This window comes from Lampetra planeri, chromosome 15 (genome assembly GCF_965212315.1).
Source record: "Lampetra planeri chromosome 15, kcLamPlan1.2.h2, whole genome shotgun sequence".
Lineage (NCBI taxonomy): Eukaryota > Metazoa > Chordata > Hyperoartia > Petromyzontiformes > Petromyzontidae > Lampetra > Lampetra planeri.
In genome coordinates, this window is record NC_136121.1 from 7,902,769 (window position 1) to 7,920,358 (window position 17,590).

Consider the following 17,590-nt stretch of genomic DNA (forward strand, 5'->3'; position numbering starts at 1 on the left):
GATAGGGATGTTTGGCTGCAAGTTACACCGTCGGTTATATAGCCGTGAACCCAGTAACTTGCATTTTATCCAGCTCACAGCTCGCAATCCAGAACATCGTCATTGGTGACAAGCGAATTGGTCCTGCAGCCCCATTCTACAAACTCGAAAAGACTTACATGAAGTATGGTAAACCGAAAACCCCAAGACCGAATGTTGAAGCCATTCATCCAACAACAGAATAAAAAGTCTAAAAATCGTCATTTTATTTTTTACATAATGGTAAATCTTGGGATGTTAAGCGGATTCAACACGTATTAGCATGTGGTAGGAAAACAGAGTACACACAGAGAAAAGCCTCTTCGAGCAACCTACTTACTGCACTGCCTCCATCACACACCAACTGCTTCTTACAGGTTGTAATTCCGCATCCATCATCTCGCCGTCACCTGTCAATATCTTCCCACTGCAGCGATGAGCCAATTGGTGTGCGTGTTTTGCCATTTCAAGTGGAGTGCGTTCCCTAGCACAGACTGAAACAGCTCAAAAGTAGAGCCAAGACTCTGGGGGTGTTCCTGACACTTTCTTAATGAGGCATTTTTGTCAATCTGATTTATTCAAATGTGCTAAAGTTTTAAGACTGCAGTGTCATTTTTATTAGTGTTATGTAATTGCCAATTTCGCCTTTAGTGTAACATCAGTATAACATATGCAAATGGTTGTAAAGTTAATCAGAATAATATTCTGATCATGCAAGTCTCTTGGCTAACTTCAGTTCAGTAAACATAAAAATTATATTTTAGAGCGAATATGCAAGGGGAACGCTGCCATCGGGGGGTCCCCCTTGACTAGACTCCAGGAGGGCAATGATGAAATTAAGTTTGGATCAGATGCAAGGTGCTGTGAGTTGCAGAGGCTTTTAAGCAAGTCAACCTTTAGAAAAACAAGAAGTCAAACGTTCACGCTGAGTTTGTTTTTATTATTTTTTTGTATGCTCATTTAAAAGGATATAAACAATTACCAAAAAAAAATCACTTAACTACTGAACATGATCACACACCTATGCGAGCCAGGCTAAACATAGTAACACGAACAAAGACAATTGTGAATATTACACATTTCAAAAAGGTGACATTTCCATAAGAGAAACCATTTATCCCACCAAAAAAAGCACTCAATCCAGAAAAAGAAAAGCATCGCTTTATAGAGATGAGTAAACGGCAGAATTCATTTAATATTTCAAATGCATGGCAGTAGTAAACAACAAAGATCAATGCAAAACTTTTTTTTAAAGAAATTTCCTTTAACCCGTTTCATGCCTGAAACAGCCAAATACCATCCATTGGAAGCTCTGTTGCTTCAGAGTGAACCTAAGCCGACATGGAAAGCTCCGCTCCCTCTAACCTACGCACCCCCCACCCCTTCACGGACACCAGTCAGTGGGAGCCTGCATGTACTGTGACCTGGGGCAAGGGGCACCGTCGGCGATTGGTTAGTTCCAGGAGGCCGCAGCGGTGACGGGTTTGGGTGATTCTAGAGGGTTATTAATCGGGGTGGGCGCTTGTCGGGAACGCAGTAGTTAAACGCAGTGCTGCACCGATCGAAGCTACAAAAGCTGGTGTCTGAACACACGTTTACACCCGTTATCGTCCCACCGCTGAGTTGTTTGAAAAAGGCGTCGGAGGACGCGACCATTCTGCACGCGTGATGTCGGAATATCATTCAAAATCCGTTGTGTTAATGTACCGTGAAGCTAAACGCCACAGTGTGAGTATTCATGGAGGCTGGAGTGGGTAAGCCATGCAAGTTGTTTTTGCTTCACAAAGCACGCCGACCCCCCACCAACTTCCCCTAAATGAAATGGAACATTCTCACACAAACACTGCTCAGCCACATACCATTGAAACGGGACGTGAACCCACTTTGCATTTCAGGAGGGGTGGAGAGACTGAGGAGGGGTAAGCAAAGAGATGGGATGGCTTCATGTTGGACGAGCACGTTTCCAAAATTGGGCAATCGGCGCCCCAAATTTCAACAACGTGGGCACAAAAGCCATTTAAATCCTCCAACTGAACATGGCAGTGAATTCAAGTGGAGCGTGTCACGCCGTTAGCGCCATGCGAAAAACCCGCACGGGAAAGCAAGTTGCAAACCGCATCCAGCCTCAGAACAGTCTCACAAACATCTACCCGCCTCCCCACGAGTGCTGGACGATACAGGTGATCACATTACAGATTGCGTAGAACCACATATAACAGTGACCATTTCGAGAATGTATCATCCTGTCGGGGGCAACCCCTCTGTGATTGGGCAACATAGTATTGCCAATAATTATCAATTGTTTTGAGAATTATCCTGCGACTCCAGAGTTAACAGTCAATAGCAAATGGTATTGCGATAACATTGATGGGAGTTTCCAGGCTTGGGATGGTGGCATCACGATACAAGCAAAGCTGTTACACAGACCACTGCTGCACTGAAAAACAGCGCTGCTGCAAATCAGAGGCACCAACTCCATTTTACTTGTTATATTTCAAGAGTACCTTTTGTTCAAGGCGTTGAACATAGTATAAAAAAACGATATAAGCAAGAATGATTTAGACGGAAAGAGCTGAAGAACGGGTGACCGCGAGAGAGGGTATTGTGGGGTTACAGAAGGGATGGGAAGAAGTGGAGGGGCGGGAAGAGAAAGAGAATGGGCGATGGAGGAGTGAGGTTGAAGAGGAGAACGGAACGAGTTTAAGGAGGGAGACTGAAACCTGCAAAGGAAAGAGTACAGCCGGATACGACACGGAAACGCAGGTGGTCGCACGCTAAGCGTGAAGCCCCTGCAGCGGTTGATACCGGACAGCGAAAAACCCAACAACCTCCAACCAGGAGCAGCCGAAATGTGTTGTTGTCCCTACGGCTACCTCTCCAGATTAGGTCACCCCCCCTCCCAGTCCATGAACCTCTTCCAGTGTCACCCAAAACCAGGCTTGACCCCTCAGGGGAAAAATAAATGGACAAAAGTGTCCGTGAACAATGTACAGATAGTTTCTCTCCAGTGGTCAGAAAAGAGGATTTTTTTTTGTCATTGGCTACTCATTCAACCTGAGTCACCACTCAGTTAATCCTGTACAACATTACCCCACTCCTGTGCTAACTGGTTGCACAGTGATAACTATGAACATTAGCCATCCATTAACACACCCATTACCACCCCCTTAACTCTAAAACCAGCTGTGATCAGATGCAGCAGTGAATTTCACTTGTGTTCAATACAACTGCCAACCCAGCACTTCCACCTCATTAGTTTCTAGGCGAGACTTAACCCCGAAGCGTGCAGGCTATGAAGCTCCACACTCCCCCAGCAAGATGCAATCTGCAGGGCACTCTGAACAGCACATACTTCGATTGATTAAATACTTCCATACATTAATTCAACCATACTCTTTGGTTCTTTCGGTAAAGTCACGTAGGTAGAAAACAATAGATCACGACGTTCCGATCGCAACACAAGCAACCGTCATCAGGTGAGACCAACACCGCAGGGGAAATGCTGACGAAGGCGAAACAGCCGCTACAACAAGAGGTTATACAAGGTAGGTTCTTGCAGCAGCAGCTGCTCTTTCTCCTTCGTCAGCATTTTCCCTGCGGTGTTGGTCTCACCCGATGACGGTTGCTTGTGTTGCGATCGAAACGTCGTGATCTATTGTTTTCTACCTACGTGACTTGACCGAAAAAAACAAAGAGTATGGATTCCTGCAGTCACGAAAGCTTCAAATCAAGATAAATTCAACCTTATGAATGTAGATGCATCCAAGTGACTTTACATGTTTCCCAGATCGTCATTTTAAAATTAAACACTCCCTTCTCTGCGCCCTTCCCACCTGTTTATTGACAGTTACACTTTGATATTAATTAATTCGAAGATATGTGCATGAACTCGTTAAACCATTAATCGATTAACTCTATCGAACTTCGATTCACTCATTAAATCACTCCATGGAGGAATGCAACTTAAAGTCATGCATCAGCCGAGTAAACGTGCAACGGTGGACCAAAGTTGGCATCCGGTTGTAACCGCTGAACCAACGTTGGCCCAACGTTCCAGGTTTACTGGGAAGAGAGGTGTCAAATGAAAAAGCAGAGCCGACAGCGCGTCAGTAATGGTGGCTATCTGCTTGAAGGAAACATTTGCGTCTTTGGTAGAAATCGGAAGACAAAGCGGTGGCTGCATGAAACAAAATCTTGCACTGTGATCAAACCAGCAGCAACGCGGCGTTGTTAGGCAATGAACAGGGAGACGGCGGTTTTCACGATGCGTAACTTGACGCACATATCCATCCAACCCCCACGACGGGTGTGGCAAATAATGCATGTTTGTGTTTTATATTGTCGAGACAAAAAAACGTTCATGGATTATGAACCAAGTAGCACTGCCCGCACATTTATGCCGGATATAACTTCACCGCTTCTTTGCCCACGCACACGTCGGGTAAGGATCCCCGTGTACAGCGCGACGACGTCATCGCATCGTCCTACAGCCCTGCAGGGTCAACGTCACCGCGGTGAAGCCAAAAGGTGTTGTGTAATGGGATGATGACGTCATGCGAAATACGTTTAAATGTAAGCCAATGGGGAACCCAACATCCAGACGACTACCAATAAAACGAGTCGCTCTTCCGGAAGATTTTGGCTCCCAATTGGTTCGTATTGGATATGAAATATTTTTTTATTTCGGGAGCAAAATGTGAATTGTGAAAGGCGACAATTTTGCAGAATTATCCTCGCCAGGAGAAACATTTAATTTTTTTTCATACAACGTACTGTGTGGGAGATAGAGCGTGACAGACGGACATTTGTGCATTACGTATATAGTTGGAGATACTGATGTCTAGGGCACCGCATGAAGAACTTTGAATAATTTCATATCCAAACTACAAACAGAAGCCCGACATGATCCCTGAAACTATTTGTAAGTGACAACTAATCCCTTCTCAGGCATCATTTAACTGATGTGCAGTCAAATACGTGGGCCTCTATGAAACTGTCAGAGCGGGCGCCAAACTACATTAAATTCAAAGTAAAATTCATTCCAACGGAATTTTTTGTTGCAATAACCGATGGATGGCCAAAGTGTGGCTGACTAAGAATGTGGTTGAATTGCAGGGAGAGAAACCTCGGACAAAACTCAGCGGTGGCCGAGTGTCTCGACAAGGGGGAAGGGATTCGCAACCCTCTGAATGCACGACCACTAAGAGATAACTTTCGACTCTCAGAGTGGTCATTGTGCGACACACGGAGCGGTCATTGTGCGAGAACAACCCTACGCGGGGTCTTTACTGAGACGAGGTCTAATTAATTGCATGACTCACAATAGATGCACTACATTAAAAACACTTTCAGCAAAATCCCTCCTGCTCCCTTTGTTAAAACATTATATATAATATATAAACAGGCTACCTTTCTTTGTTTTAATCATACACAATCATGCAAAAGCCGAGTTAAAGGTTACGTGTATGCCTTAACATAATACAACATTGTCAAAAAGCATTATTGATAAAACGCTAATCAATTACAGTACGTATATATATCTTTTTTGAATTTTTTTGAGAATGTACAATTAGAATAGAATGTTTCCGTTACAAATAATGAACGGAGGTAAAAAAAAACAAAATGTACCAAGCATAGCCAAGTTGCTTCATCGGTGGAACAAAGGACAGCTCCAAGTCCGACACCAAGGCATCGGCAGATAAAATCCTCAACCCATCCCTTCCTGCACTTCTGAGCACAATACACAGTGACTTGAAAGCACCAAATGGCAACAGAAAAAGTCAGCATAAATCCCACCATTAGTTCGATGTCTATGTAGGGCAGAAAATGAAAACTAATGACCACGCTACATATGCTACCAACTAAAACACTTAAAAAATACTTTCGAAATTTGTATACTTTTTAAAAAATTTCACACAAAGCTGTGCTCAAACAATAAACCTACAATGTTCGAAATAAGTCAGCCGTGACTTGGCAACACCCAGGATTCGTACGGCTAACACAGCGGCGATGCACACACGTGCTCGCCACACTGTGTACGGTGCTCAACGCTTCCACAAGTGTCTGGGCCTTGGCAATCAGATGCCCCACCGAAAAAACCCAATCCCGTTCAAAACGGTCTGGCGCGCTTGCAGGAGGCGACGGAACATTTAGGATGAATAAAAGGCACTGTTGATGCAGAATAACTGTCTTGCCAGTTTGGTAACTAATAATATTTAACATAAAAAAATGATACGCTCGTTTGTGTTTTAATTTACCGCAACGCGATTGAACTAAGTCTGAGCAAGGCCAACACAGATCACACACACAGACACTTCCACGCAGTCGGGGGGAGGAAGAGAAGTTTCGCGATCGTCTGTGCACATGCTGCGGTGTATTTAATTTAACCCTAACGCAATTGGGATGCAAAAGCTAATCGACTCCGAAAGCAATTGAGGGAAAGCAGCAAACGTGGGGGGGTGGGGGGGGTGCGGTTTAATTTGTGGTTGTGAATTAATGGGGAGCCGCCGGCCGCCTCCAACGATAGCGGTCGGTGGCGCGAGTGTAAACGGGAATGACGCACAGCACCACTCAGATTGAAGGCAACTCGACGCGATCGCTTTTGGGGTTTTTCCCCCCCCACCCTCAGTTTCCAGAAGCCACGGGATCGCACGGCCCTCTCTGTCCGTCGCAGCCTCCCACCGCGAACAAAAAAAAGCTTTGAAATGTGACCGTAGTGCAAGTGTTGGGATGAACAAACCGCATCATCATGCTTGCATTTTTGTTTCATGAGCCCTTTCTAACGAGTATTTTCATTTTCCCCTCAAAGCCAAACAGTAATTAGAAAAAGTTTAAGCAGGTGATGCCATTTAAAACTACAGCTGAAATTCAAGCACACCAACCCCCACATGAAAATCAACTTTTTTTTTCCTAGACAAAGCATCACCGTTCGACGGTCTACTTACAATAGCTGTCCAACATTGGTACGTTAATTCACAGGTGTCTAATAATATCTTTGGGGCTGACCTGCAAAAATACCGTAAAACCTGGGAAAATAACACTAACACTTTGCAAAACCACATTTTGTTTTAGTTATTTTGGCAACAGCAACTAGAGCTAAAGGGGCTTTATTTAACCAGCACGCTCTGCAGGAGAATTAATGCAAGTGCTGCACTTATCTCCTCCATAAGGGAGAGATTAAAAAGCAGCCCACTCCGACTACGGAGGCATATAAACAATAGACCACCTCATCAATTCACGTGTCTCCCGCCCGCTTGTTCAGGAGGTCAAGACGCCAACCCACCTCACCCCAGAGGCCCTAGACTGGCTCAAGAACTATGAAATAAACTTGCTGCTCCCCTAAAATGTCTGCTACTCTGCAGAAAGCCGCATGACAAAAGAAGAATGCAAGCGCTTAGCGTCAAACAACATTCATTCCATTGCGGGGGGCCTCGCTCTCTCCATATCGGGACAATGAGAACACTGGACACGTGCGTTTAAAAGACTGGACACACCGTGGCAGACATTGGCGGATGGGGGTGCAAGCTAGGTGAGAAATCCATGACGCGCGTTGTGCCGATTGGTGCCCGCGCAAGCTCCTGCAAGCGCCGTGCCATCGATAATACTTTCCACGGAGTTCGTGGTTGCAGGAACGTGCGCTGGCTCCTGATGTGTTTTTGTTGTTAAGAACTCCCCCACCACTGCCCCCCCCCGCTTCAGCCGCCACTCACAAGCAAGACAGTGACGCTGGAGATGAGGTGTGGTGAGAATGGCTGTGGATTGATCAATCAGAGTGCCCTTTTCCTGGCCACCTCATTGCAGACTTTAGCTACATCATAATGAAAATGACGAGAAAGCAAATTTGCTGCGAAAATTGCTAAACTACTTCTGAAGGCGTAATAAAATGAAAAGCAACTCCTATGGGCTACCATTATCTCAACTGATGCATTGGGGGTATATACGTATATATAACTTACTTAAAATTGATCCTTCTCAGAAGTAAAACAATGTGTTCAGTCTTAATTTCAGCATTGCTGTGTTGCATAAAACTGTACTAAACTAGTAACCAGGGCAACCAGGGTAAGCGTAAACTGTTAACAAATTCTCCCAAGTCTTGAAATTGCGCGTTAAAATATTACTCTCACTTGCTAAGATTTTTTTATGGGGCTTGCCCCCAAAATTACAGCTTCCTAAACTATACGACACAGAAGCCAATGTTTCGACAGAAAACATGCAGCCAATCGCAAGTGAGTCTTCACAGCCACATGCTGTTAAATGCAGTTGTGTCATTACATGTAGTATCAAATACTTATTACGGCCCTTGTGATTGGCTGTGGTATGCCGCCAAGGAACCATATTCACACACGATTGGCTAAAGCCTCTATCCATATAGCAGCTAAGTCGTCTGTCAAACATTGCATTCTAAAGCTGCCCAAGCGGCACATGTGACTTTTGGTTTAGTGAACGTGCCATGTCATTTTAATAAAACGGCAAAGCTTGTCACAATCAAGTAAAACCCTTCCAGGTTGGAATCTAATAAGCAAAGCATTTCATCTTTACCTATTTTGTGTGAAGACACTTGCATTCGCTGGGTAATCAATAGTTTCCATGATAAAAATTAGACCGTTTGCTTTTCCCGAACTTCTTGTGACCGGTTCTCGTGAGAACGAGTGGACATCACGCGACTGTCATTTTGGATCATTGGAGCAGGCGTCGCTTCGGTTCATTTTTAACTAAACATGTCTTTTTTTTTCTCCCTACAATGAAAAGCTTTGTGTGAAGCGGTGGTTGAGTGGAGGCTTAAACGGCCGTTTCGACGCTCACTTTCGCTGCGGGACCTTTGTTGGCACCGCCATGCTGCTGCTGCTGCTCGCCGCTCCATCATGCTGCTGCTGCAGTTGCTGCTGAGCTTTGACCTGTGACGCATGACCTGCTGCCCCCTTCCCAGCATCCCTCTGATCGTGCCGGCTGCCCGAACGGCCACCGTGATGAGAGGAGGAGGAAGAGGTTGAGGGGTAGCGCCTGCGCCGGCCGCCTTCCTGACCGTGGTCGCCCATCGGAGGCTACACAAGTGCACAAAACACAGAGACAAAGACCCCACTCATGGGCTTAAACAGACTGTTGGGGGGGGCAAGGGCTGTTAAGGGGCCGCTATTGTAGTTGGCGACGAATACGAGGCAAGTGGTGTGGCCAGAGCCATGCCGGTCGCCTTTTGTCTCCCCCCAGTACTGAGATGAACGTGTTGGACCAGGTACTCAAGTCAAATCGAGTGAACAAATGGGAGGATCGGGACCGGTTAATTTATCACAAGCCACTGATGTTCGCACACACGTGCATACATATATACTTGGTAACATGCAACCACACGCGCACGTAGTGGAAACAATTAGTCAAGTCCTATAAGAAACTAGCACGAGCAGCTGTGCCGATACGAAAACATGAAACTCTCCTCCTGTGCCCCAGCTTACACTATTCATACTCTTAGTTCTTTCGGCGTTCTTTTGGTTTTTTATTTTTTTATTAATTTTGATTTCATTTTTTACTGACGTGACTTTACCGAAAGAACTAAGAGTATGAATCCTTGTAGTCACGAAAGCTTCAAATCTAGAACTTACACTATTCCATTTGGAGAGCTTCACAAAATGAAAATGTACCTTTGAAAACATTTTGGAAAGGACTGAGCCCCTAAAAATAGAGAAAGTCGACCCTTAACAAAAATATTTTTTTGTATTTATGTTGAACTTCTTTCACACCGTACGTAGAGAACCGTGCGAATCGGAGGTGCGGGGGAATGATAACAAACTAAACACAAAAAGCAGTTCTAAAGAAATTCGTTTTCAATTTAGATGACATAACAGTGCGTAGCCTCCCAGTAGCTTCCTAATATCGGAAGGAAGAGCGTACCAGATGGCCGCAGAAGCGCATCTGAAAATGTGCGATGCGGTGACCGTCTTTAAACACAAGGGTGAGGGGGCCCGCGCATGCACACACGTGTGAGCGACGAGACTCACGTCCACGCGGAAGTCTTCGAGCCGCTTGAATTTGCTGAGGTGCTCCTGCAACTTGGGGTCAAGGTCGGCGTTCTTCTGGTGCGAGTACTTGAGGAAGGCCCAGAACTTCTCCAGCCCGTACAGCTCACCTGGCCAGCGGGCACGCGCATAGGAGTTTAACGTTCGGCATAAATTTATAATGCACTAAAGACTTACCGATACTATTCAAAACTCTCAAAACGTGGGAAACAGTTAAGGAAATGGAGTAATAACATTAGCATGAATGTATTTACCCAGGAAAGCCTCAATCAATTTCAAGACCATTTAACAACATTGAGAGATGTTTGGCCAATTCCATCCTATTGAGTTTTCCATATTGAAGCAGGCAGATTAAGGCCCGCCACTATTACACACTAACAAAGACCCCCCCCCCCACCATATAGCCTTCAACAGACTTTTGGGGCAAGTGCTGTTAAGCGAGAATCTATGAAGGCCGTCACAACACACAATGGGGTGGGGTGACCAAAATCAAGCCTGTCCGCCTTTTGTCTCCACCGTGGTGATGTTTTTAAACATCTCACCAGGTACTCATTTAAGGCTGAGTCGACCTTGGGGAGTCCTAGAGCCGGTTCAGAAAATCGTCAATGGTGTTGGCTACGAGCAGGAATCCAACTCGGGTCGTCGGGTTCGTAGCGCAGCGTGCTAACCGCTGCACTCCCACTCCCCTACTGTTACACACGCACACACAAGCATATGCACGGGAAGGGAGTGAGCGCAGCTCACCGGCTTCGTAGTCGCGGATGGTCTCCTCCTGGAAGTCCTTGAAGATGTCGAGTCTGTACCTCTTCTCCAGCCCGTAGCTGTAGAACCTGAAGAGGCACTCCAGCCCATAGCTAGGAGCCAGGGATAGAGCAGGGGGCAGAGTCAGAGGGGTTAGTGGTGGGTGGCTAGAAGTAGGGGGGGGGCCTGTTCTGATACGATCACAGTAATAAAACGATTCATACCCCCAAGGAAACTCATAAATTGTCACAATTCGGGGGAGGCATTTTAAAATGTCCGAATCTTTCAACATCATGGTGAATGTCAGAGTTTATTACAGTCCACAACTGCTAAACACACATCAATTATGCTATTATGGCTCCAACAACCCCCAGGTATTATGGGATGTAATAACAAGCGTCGTTCAAGTATGACAAAGCAACTTGTGCAGGGTGATCTATTTATAAGATACCTTACACTGGATCTAATAAGCCTCTAAGATTATACCCGCACCTCAAATTAGTACGGCTGGCTACGTACGGTGCAAAATAAGTTCATCACACATACCTACAACAGGGGAATGTATCAGGTGAAAGCGATGGCTCCACATCTTACAAAGTATATAGAGATTGATAGGGGATACGTAGAGGCTTTGAATTCAAATGTAGTTTATAATTTTGCGATCGTTTTAATGGGGTATCAATCTATCTATTGTTCACGCTGCATGACAAGAAGTTTGCAGTCAATGGCCCTTTTTAGTACAGAGAAGTGTAGTCAGCACATGAGGGGGTAATAACTAAAAACGGTGAACACAAAGTTGCGAGATAAAAAAAAGCATTTACATTTATCAAGGTGTGCGATCACGTGACGGACGTACCGGTAGCCCTCGGCGCCGTCCTCCAGCGCGAGCCGCTTGAACTCGTCGTACATGCGGCGGTTGAAGTGGTCGCGCAGGAAGAACGACCAGAAGCGGAAGAGCGTGTTCATCTCCTGCGACTGGCCCACGCCTAGACGCTTCCGCTCTGTACAGACGATGGGCATGATCAGAGTGACATCATGAGCACAGACTTCTCATTGCATCCCCACCACCACCACCACCATCATCATTGGTGATACCAGGAATTGCCATGTGTGACCATCACCACCCATTGCCACCATTACAGTGCCAGGAATAATCCTAAGTGAGCACAAACAACAACTATCACATCACCATCGCCACTAAATTGAGCCCCAATATCAAGATAAAGCCACAATGATTAGGAAAGGTTCTCTCTGAAGGGCAGTCCCAACTGTTGTGTTTGTGCACGTGTGTGTGTGTATGAGGGGAGTAGTGATGCAGTCGTCAGTGCACTAGGTTCGATTCCCAGCCATAAATATCATCAGCGACAAGTGGTATCCGAACTGGTTTTTGGCCTCCACTCGGTCAACGCATGCAGAAATGGGTATCTTATGTGGTGTGTAAACATCAACACAGGAGATAGGCAAGGGGCAGCTGGGCGTGGTGCTGAACACACCAAGGTGGCGCCTGGCCCTTGCCCCGACTACACGTTGGAAGGGAGACCCCGATAATTGTCATTGAGAGTTACGTCGGGGCCGGCTCACCGCTCAGACACTTGCGGTGGTACTTGTGGTAAACCTGCTGTGTGAAGCCGTTCTCCTTCAGCATCTGGTGCGACGGGTGCTGGAACTTGGGCAGCGACTGTGGCGTGCAGCCGTAGCTCCCGGCCACAGACGGCGTCTCCGACTGGAAGCTGACGCTCGAGCTGTCAACGAGGGGCAAGCGGTCTCTGTTATAAGGGACCTGCGGATGGCGTGCGGTCACGCGCTCGCTTTCCGCAGAGGTTCGCGGTCCAAGCCTGGATGCATTAACCATAAATACGCCTGCTTCACGGTGGACACTATAATTCTCCTCCATGTCATTCGAAAAAAAAAAGTGTTACATGTGTGCGCCGGTGTCACGGTCTAAGGTGACATACAAATTACTTAATCGGGTAAGACTGCAGCAACGTCGCACCCTATTGGCTGACGGCACCCGTCCGCGAAGCACAGCACTTTTCGCAATAGCCTTGTGCTGTAAGAATATGGTGAATACTATGTGCTTAAGAGTGTTGTTATTAGCTGCTGCTGTTACTGTCTCATGATGACGATGGCCGGGTTGGCTGGGGGGTGGGGGGGCCCGGTGGGCTCACCTGACGGAGGAGGTACGCGGCCGGTGCTCGCGCGAGTCCAGGACCCAGCCCACGTGGCTCTCCAGCGGGGGGTTGCTGCTGTGTCGCGTCTTCTGCTTGCGGGGTGTCTGGGATTGGACACAAGAGCCGCATGCTATGAGTTGACCGTCGATGCCAGGCCGGGTTAAATCGTCGAGCGACGTTAAGTCAAGTACCTCTGTCACGTAGATACATGCGCTCAAACCGAGAGGGAAGTGGTACCGCAGTGGTTAACACACTGCGAGATTGATTCCCGGTCACGGCTAGCAAAGGTGGCGAGTGGCATCTGAAATAGTTTCGGGCCAACCGCCTTCACCAACCCCAATGATTAAAGCGGCATGGGGAGCCCTTCATCCACCAAAGGATGACAAAGGCCTCCAAGTTACACATACCTAAGCCCCGTGCGTCAGAGGCTTTCAGGCACAAGCATTACTGAAACGTCACCAATGGGAAAATGACAAATTAAAGTTAAGATCAGATGTGCCACTTTGGCAGTGGTGCCATAACTTCACAACATCTAGCTAGAACTAAAACCATAACATTGAAGTTACATTCAAAACTCTTGGCGGGCAGCAGGAGACACAGTCTAGGTGCGCGTGTGTCTGTTAAGAGAGGAGCAGTTGCTAATTTCCTGAGCCGATTCATGTTCCAAGGCAGCCGATTTGACATTATTCTCAGTTTTCCAAACCCAGGGAAAACACATGGTTGCTTGCCATCTTAAGAGCAGACCACAGAACCCAAGAGCAGCACCACACACGCTGCTCTCTTGAGTAGAAAGTCAACGCATTGCTTTATGAGGGTTTGTCAAGTCCTTACCTACAGAGAGCGACGTACCCGAGGTTTACGCACGGTTGAATGCGGAGGGCAATGCTCCCCAATAAACAATCAAATCGTTGCTGGCTAGCGAATTTGAGAGACGGCTTTTATTGCATGCAAGCGTTTATACGAGCTGCGGCAGTGGCCACGGCATAAATCCTGACACTGCAGCTGCCAGAAAGATTTACTGATGGGTCCTGGAGATTACCTCCCTCCGTCCAGAAGCTGTAAATACGCCACATGTGACTGCTGATGCTCAAAACGGGAGTGACTTTGAATTTCTAGACCACGTTTAAAATACCTGTTATTTTCCATATCTACTTCATCATCATCCTTGATCAATTCACTGATGGATAAAGACACCTCAATTCACCAAAAATCTATCACAGTCCTGCCATGTAACATTTGAATGTCCCACAAATGATTAAGTTTTCTTTCCCTGGATGAATGTTATGCAGCAGCATTTATTTAATCATGAAAACTCCGTAGAGGTTTAAACCATCTGGGGGCTCATCATCAGTCAAACCGAGTTAACCGGAGTTTTTACATGGCCAGAAATAAAGCTCATCTACCTGTACTTACGTAGGTGTACATACACATGCACACTTGTGTACACATTTGTTTATGTATGTAGAACTTCTCTCACACGTACATAGCCAACCGTACTAATTGGAGGTATGGGGAAGGATAACAAACTAAACACAAAAGCAGTTCTAAAGAAATGTTTTCAAAATAGATGTAAAAGTGCATTGCTCCAGTGGCTTCCTAATATCAGAAGGCAGAGCGTTCCAGACGGCCATAGAAGCGCAAAAGGGACTCTGGGTTCTTAATTGGCTCACATCTCTCTATGGTCAGGTTTTGCCCATGTATGTCTTCAAGTGCGTATCAAGTTTGGCGCACACCTGGTTGTCAATGCCGCGGCCCTCCTTGATGACCGGGTAGAAGCGCGGGGTGCGCGTTGGGTCGCGCAGGCGTGGCGTACGCGGCGTGCGGGGCGTGCGCGGCGTGCGCGGGCACAGCGCCGCCTCGGGTACGGCCGCCGGGAGCGAGCGCGCAAGGCATGACGCCGGAAGATCCGGCGAGCCGAACAGCCGGTTTGCCAACTCGTCCGTCCCGCCAACAGCCACTGTCGAATTCACAAACAGCAAGAGTTTGAAGGCAGAGCCTGGGGTGACTGGGGTAGCTCAGGGATCAGAGCCACAAGACGACACCGCCGAGGATCCTGGGTTCGAAGCCGTGGCATTTATCCAGTGGTGGAGAGGGAATGGAAGCTGATTGCGAGAGGGCATGGTGAGCCAATGACGCACTTGGTCACAACAACAAAATTAGAACTCAAATGTGATAGAAGTCTGACAATCCTACAACTACAGACGGCCGTATTAGAATTTGGTCCCTCTCGCCACCATCGACGCTTCAAGAATTGCAAGTTTTGAGGGAGCTTGGGTAGCTCAAAGGTCAGAGCACTTGGCGGATACTGTTAAGATCCAGAGTTTGAATCCAAGCAGCGAGCCTTGATAAAAGCCGATTCTCAAGTGTGGCGAGGTCAGGCGACGATCTTAGTCCTGTCACAAAATGCGTATTCCATCAAATTAGTTTTTTCACTTCATTAGGCTAATTCCAAAATTAATCTTGGTGGATATGACAAGCGACCAACACGCTTTGCAGGGCATATAGGTGCGCCCCCTAGTGTCAGGAGATGGGTTCTTTCAGAACGAGTTGCATAACACAGGGTGGTGCAGTTTCGGCTGAAAGCACTCGGAATGGAATGTATTCTAATGACACCCATCGCTCAAATGTAATGTGGAAAAAAACAATAGTGAGGCTCGTCTAGCGTGAAGCTCTATGCAACGGTGGTCTAATGGCACAATAATTGCAAGCGGTCACCTCGTTATGTTGAACTTCTTTCGCACCGTACGTAGCCAACCGTGCTAATCGGAGGTGCGGGACCGCCCGGCAGATGCAGAGGTGAGCATTCAATTTCCGAAAGCTCGCTCACCTGGGCAGGCGATTTCAGACGTAGGCTCGGGCGTCAGGTCGATGGCGACCCCCGGAGAGAGGCTGTCGAACTGCTCTTTTGTGATGACGGTCAGCTTCCTGAAGTTTTCCACTTCCTGCTGTTGGGGGGGCAAGGGGCGATGTTAGGGTGCGGGGAAGTAGCGAAAGCGTTACAGATTGGTCAGATTATCTAATTTTTTTACTGTAAAAAGGATAGTGTGGAGCCAGCATGTCACGGCTCAGGGGGTGCCAGGGTATTTCCCACTGCAGAAGCAGAGGCTGTACCGCTGACGTCACACGCGGTTGAACGAGAAGTGTGTAGAGGTCACGCATAATAAACACACCTTTAGCCCTGACGAAGCCCTTCATGGGTCCTGAAGCAGATTCAGATATCTTGCGAAGCCATCTTATGGTTTACGTTCATCTTGGCACAGGATAAGCCAGTGGAAAACCAGTGAGGGCCCCACATTGGGTTGTTTCAGATGTGCCAGTGATAAAGAGATATTTAAATCAATTGCTTCTCAACTGAGATGCCGTGGTACCAAATCCCCCTATAAAGGCAAAGTCCGATCCTAGTTCAAACTGAACGGATTATGTCAAAAGAAGTTTCAAGCCTTAATTGACAAAAAAACTTTGCTTTTGCTGAATGAACAAAGGGAGAGCAAGCGAACCTTGATGACGCTGTAGTCAGTCTCGTCCTGCCAGAGGTCCTGCTCGTAGTAGTACAAGCCGTCGTTGATGACCTTCACGAGCTCGGAGGAGAACTTGGCGCGCGACCTGTGGTTGCCCGTGCGGTCCCCGCCCGGGTGACGCCGCATGTAGGGCGGCGTCTGCGTGACGATGAGGAGCTTGTTGACGTCGCTGTCGTCCATCTCGTACTCAGAGTCGCTGCTGTCGTCCGAGCCGCCCGCACCGAATGGCGTGAAGCGGTGCTGCCGGCCGGCCACCTCCGCCGCCTCCATCTCCTCGTCGAACATGAAGTCCAGCTCCTCCTTTTCCTCCGCTGGAGCCGCCGCCACCGCCGGCACCGCAGCTGCTGCCGCCGCCGCCTTCGGGGTTTCCTCCTATGGGAACGCACGAGGCCCATTTCCTTTTACTTGTTGCCGAGTGCTCCGAGTTTGTGGGATGCTTGGGTGGCTCGGGAGGACAAAACCGCGTGAGGCTGAAGGGAACCTGGCACTGTTGACATTTGTAGGTTTTTCCCTCCACATTGAATGCACATTAGAGACATCATCATATTTTTGCATTAGTGAAATGATCCTTATGGCGGTACCCCAGGGTACCAAATAATACTAAATGGCTGAGGCAATTAAATATTTTATTTCTGGGACACTATTTTTTCCAGGGGTGTTACTTAACTCCGCGACTGGGGTACCAATCAATCCGAAATCAGTGCTACTCCACGATGTCGAAACGCAGTGAGGACGATTGCGCTGAAACCCTGAACGCTCGTACGCACCGTAGTGGTGCATCGTGTACAGCTCGTCGAGATGAGTCGATTGCCGTATCGCCGACCATCAACAGACTAAAAATGACTGCATCACGGACATTATGTGAGAGCCAGGGTACAATGGTACCCCGGGGCACCGCCATAAGAGTAAAATGTTAACTCCCTTGCATGGAATGCAGGCGATCATGGGTTCGATCCCAACTCTTGACGCCTGTTGTAAATTTGGAGTTTGCATTTTCTCCCCGTGGTCGTGTGGATTTTTCTCCGGGTCCTCCACTTTTTCCCTCCACATTTAGAAAGATGCGTTTAGAGTTTAGAGGATGCTATACATTTCTATGTCATAAGCCACTTCCTTGAGCTATCATTTGTGGCCAGGT

General features: G+C 47.4%; 1 protein-coding gene across 3 annotated transcripts in view; it reads right to left on the reverse strand.

Moving 5' to 3' along the window:
• Positions 1-937: 937 nt before the first annotated feature.
• Positions 938-17,590, reverse strand: part of LOC144722669 (la-related protein 1B-like) — a 38,157-nt gene continuing 21,504 nt past the window's right edge. For 2 of the 3 annotated variants that reach the window (XM_078600963.1, XM_078600966.1), the window contains exons 11-19: positions 16,435-16,827; positions 15,765-15,882; positions 14,671-14,894; positions 12,935-13,041; positions 12,348-12,508; positions 11,623-11,767; positions 10,770-10,879; positions 10,008-10,135; positions 938-9,059 (exon numbers count right to left, since the gene is read on the reverse strand). In XM_078600963.1, coding sequence (XP_078457089.1) covers positions 8,817-9,059; positions 10,008-10,135; positions 10,770-10,879; positions 11,623-11,767; positions 12,348-12,508; positions 12,935-13,041; positions 14,671-14,894; positions 15,765-15,882; positions 16,435-16,827 — 1,629 coding nt within the window. In that variant the 3' untranslated portion in view covers positions 938-8,816. The remainder of the gene's footprint in view (positions 9,060-10,007; positions 10,136-10,769; positions 10,880-11,622; positions 11,768-12,347; positions 12,509-12,934; positions 13,042-14,670; positions 14,895-15,764; positions 15,883-16,434; positions 16,828-17,590) is intronic. The other variant, XM_078600965.1, reaches the window with a different exon arrangement.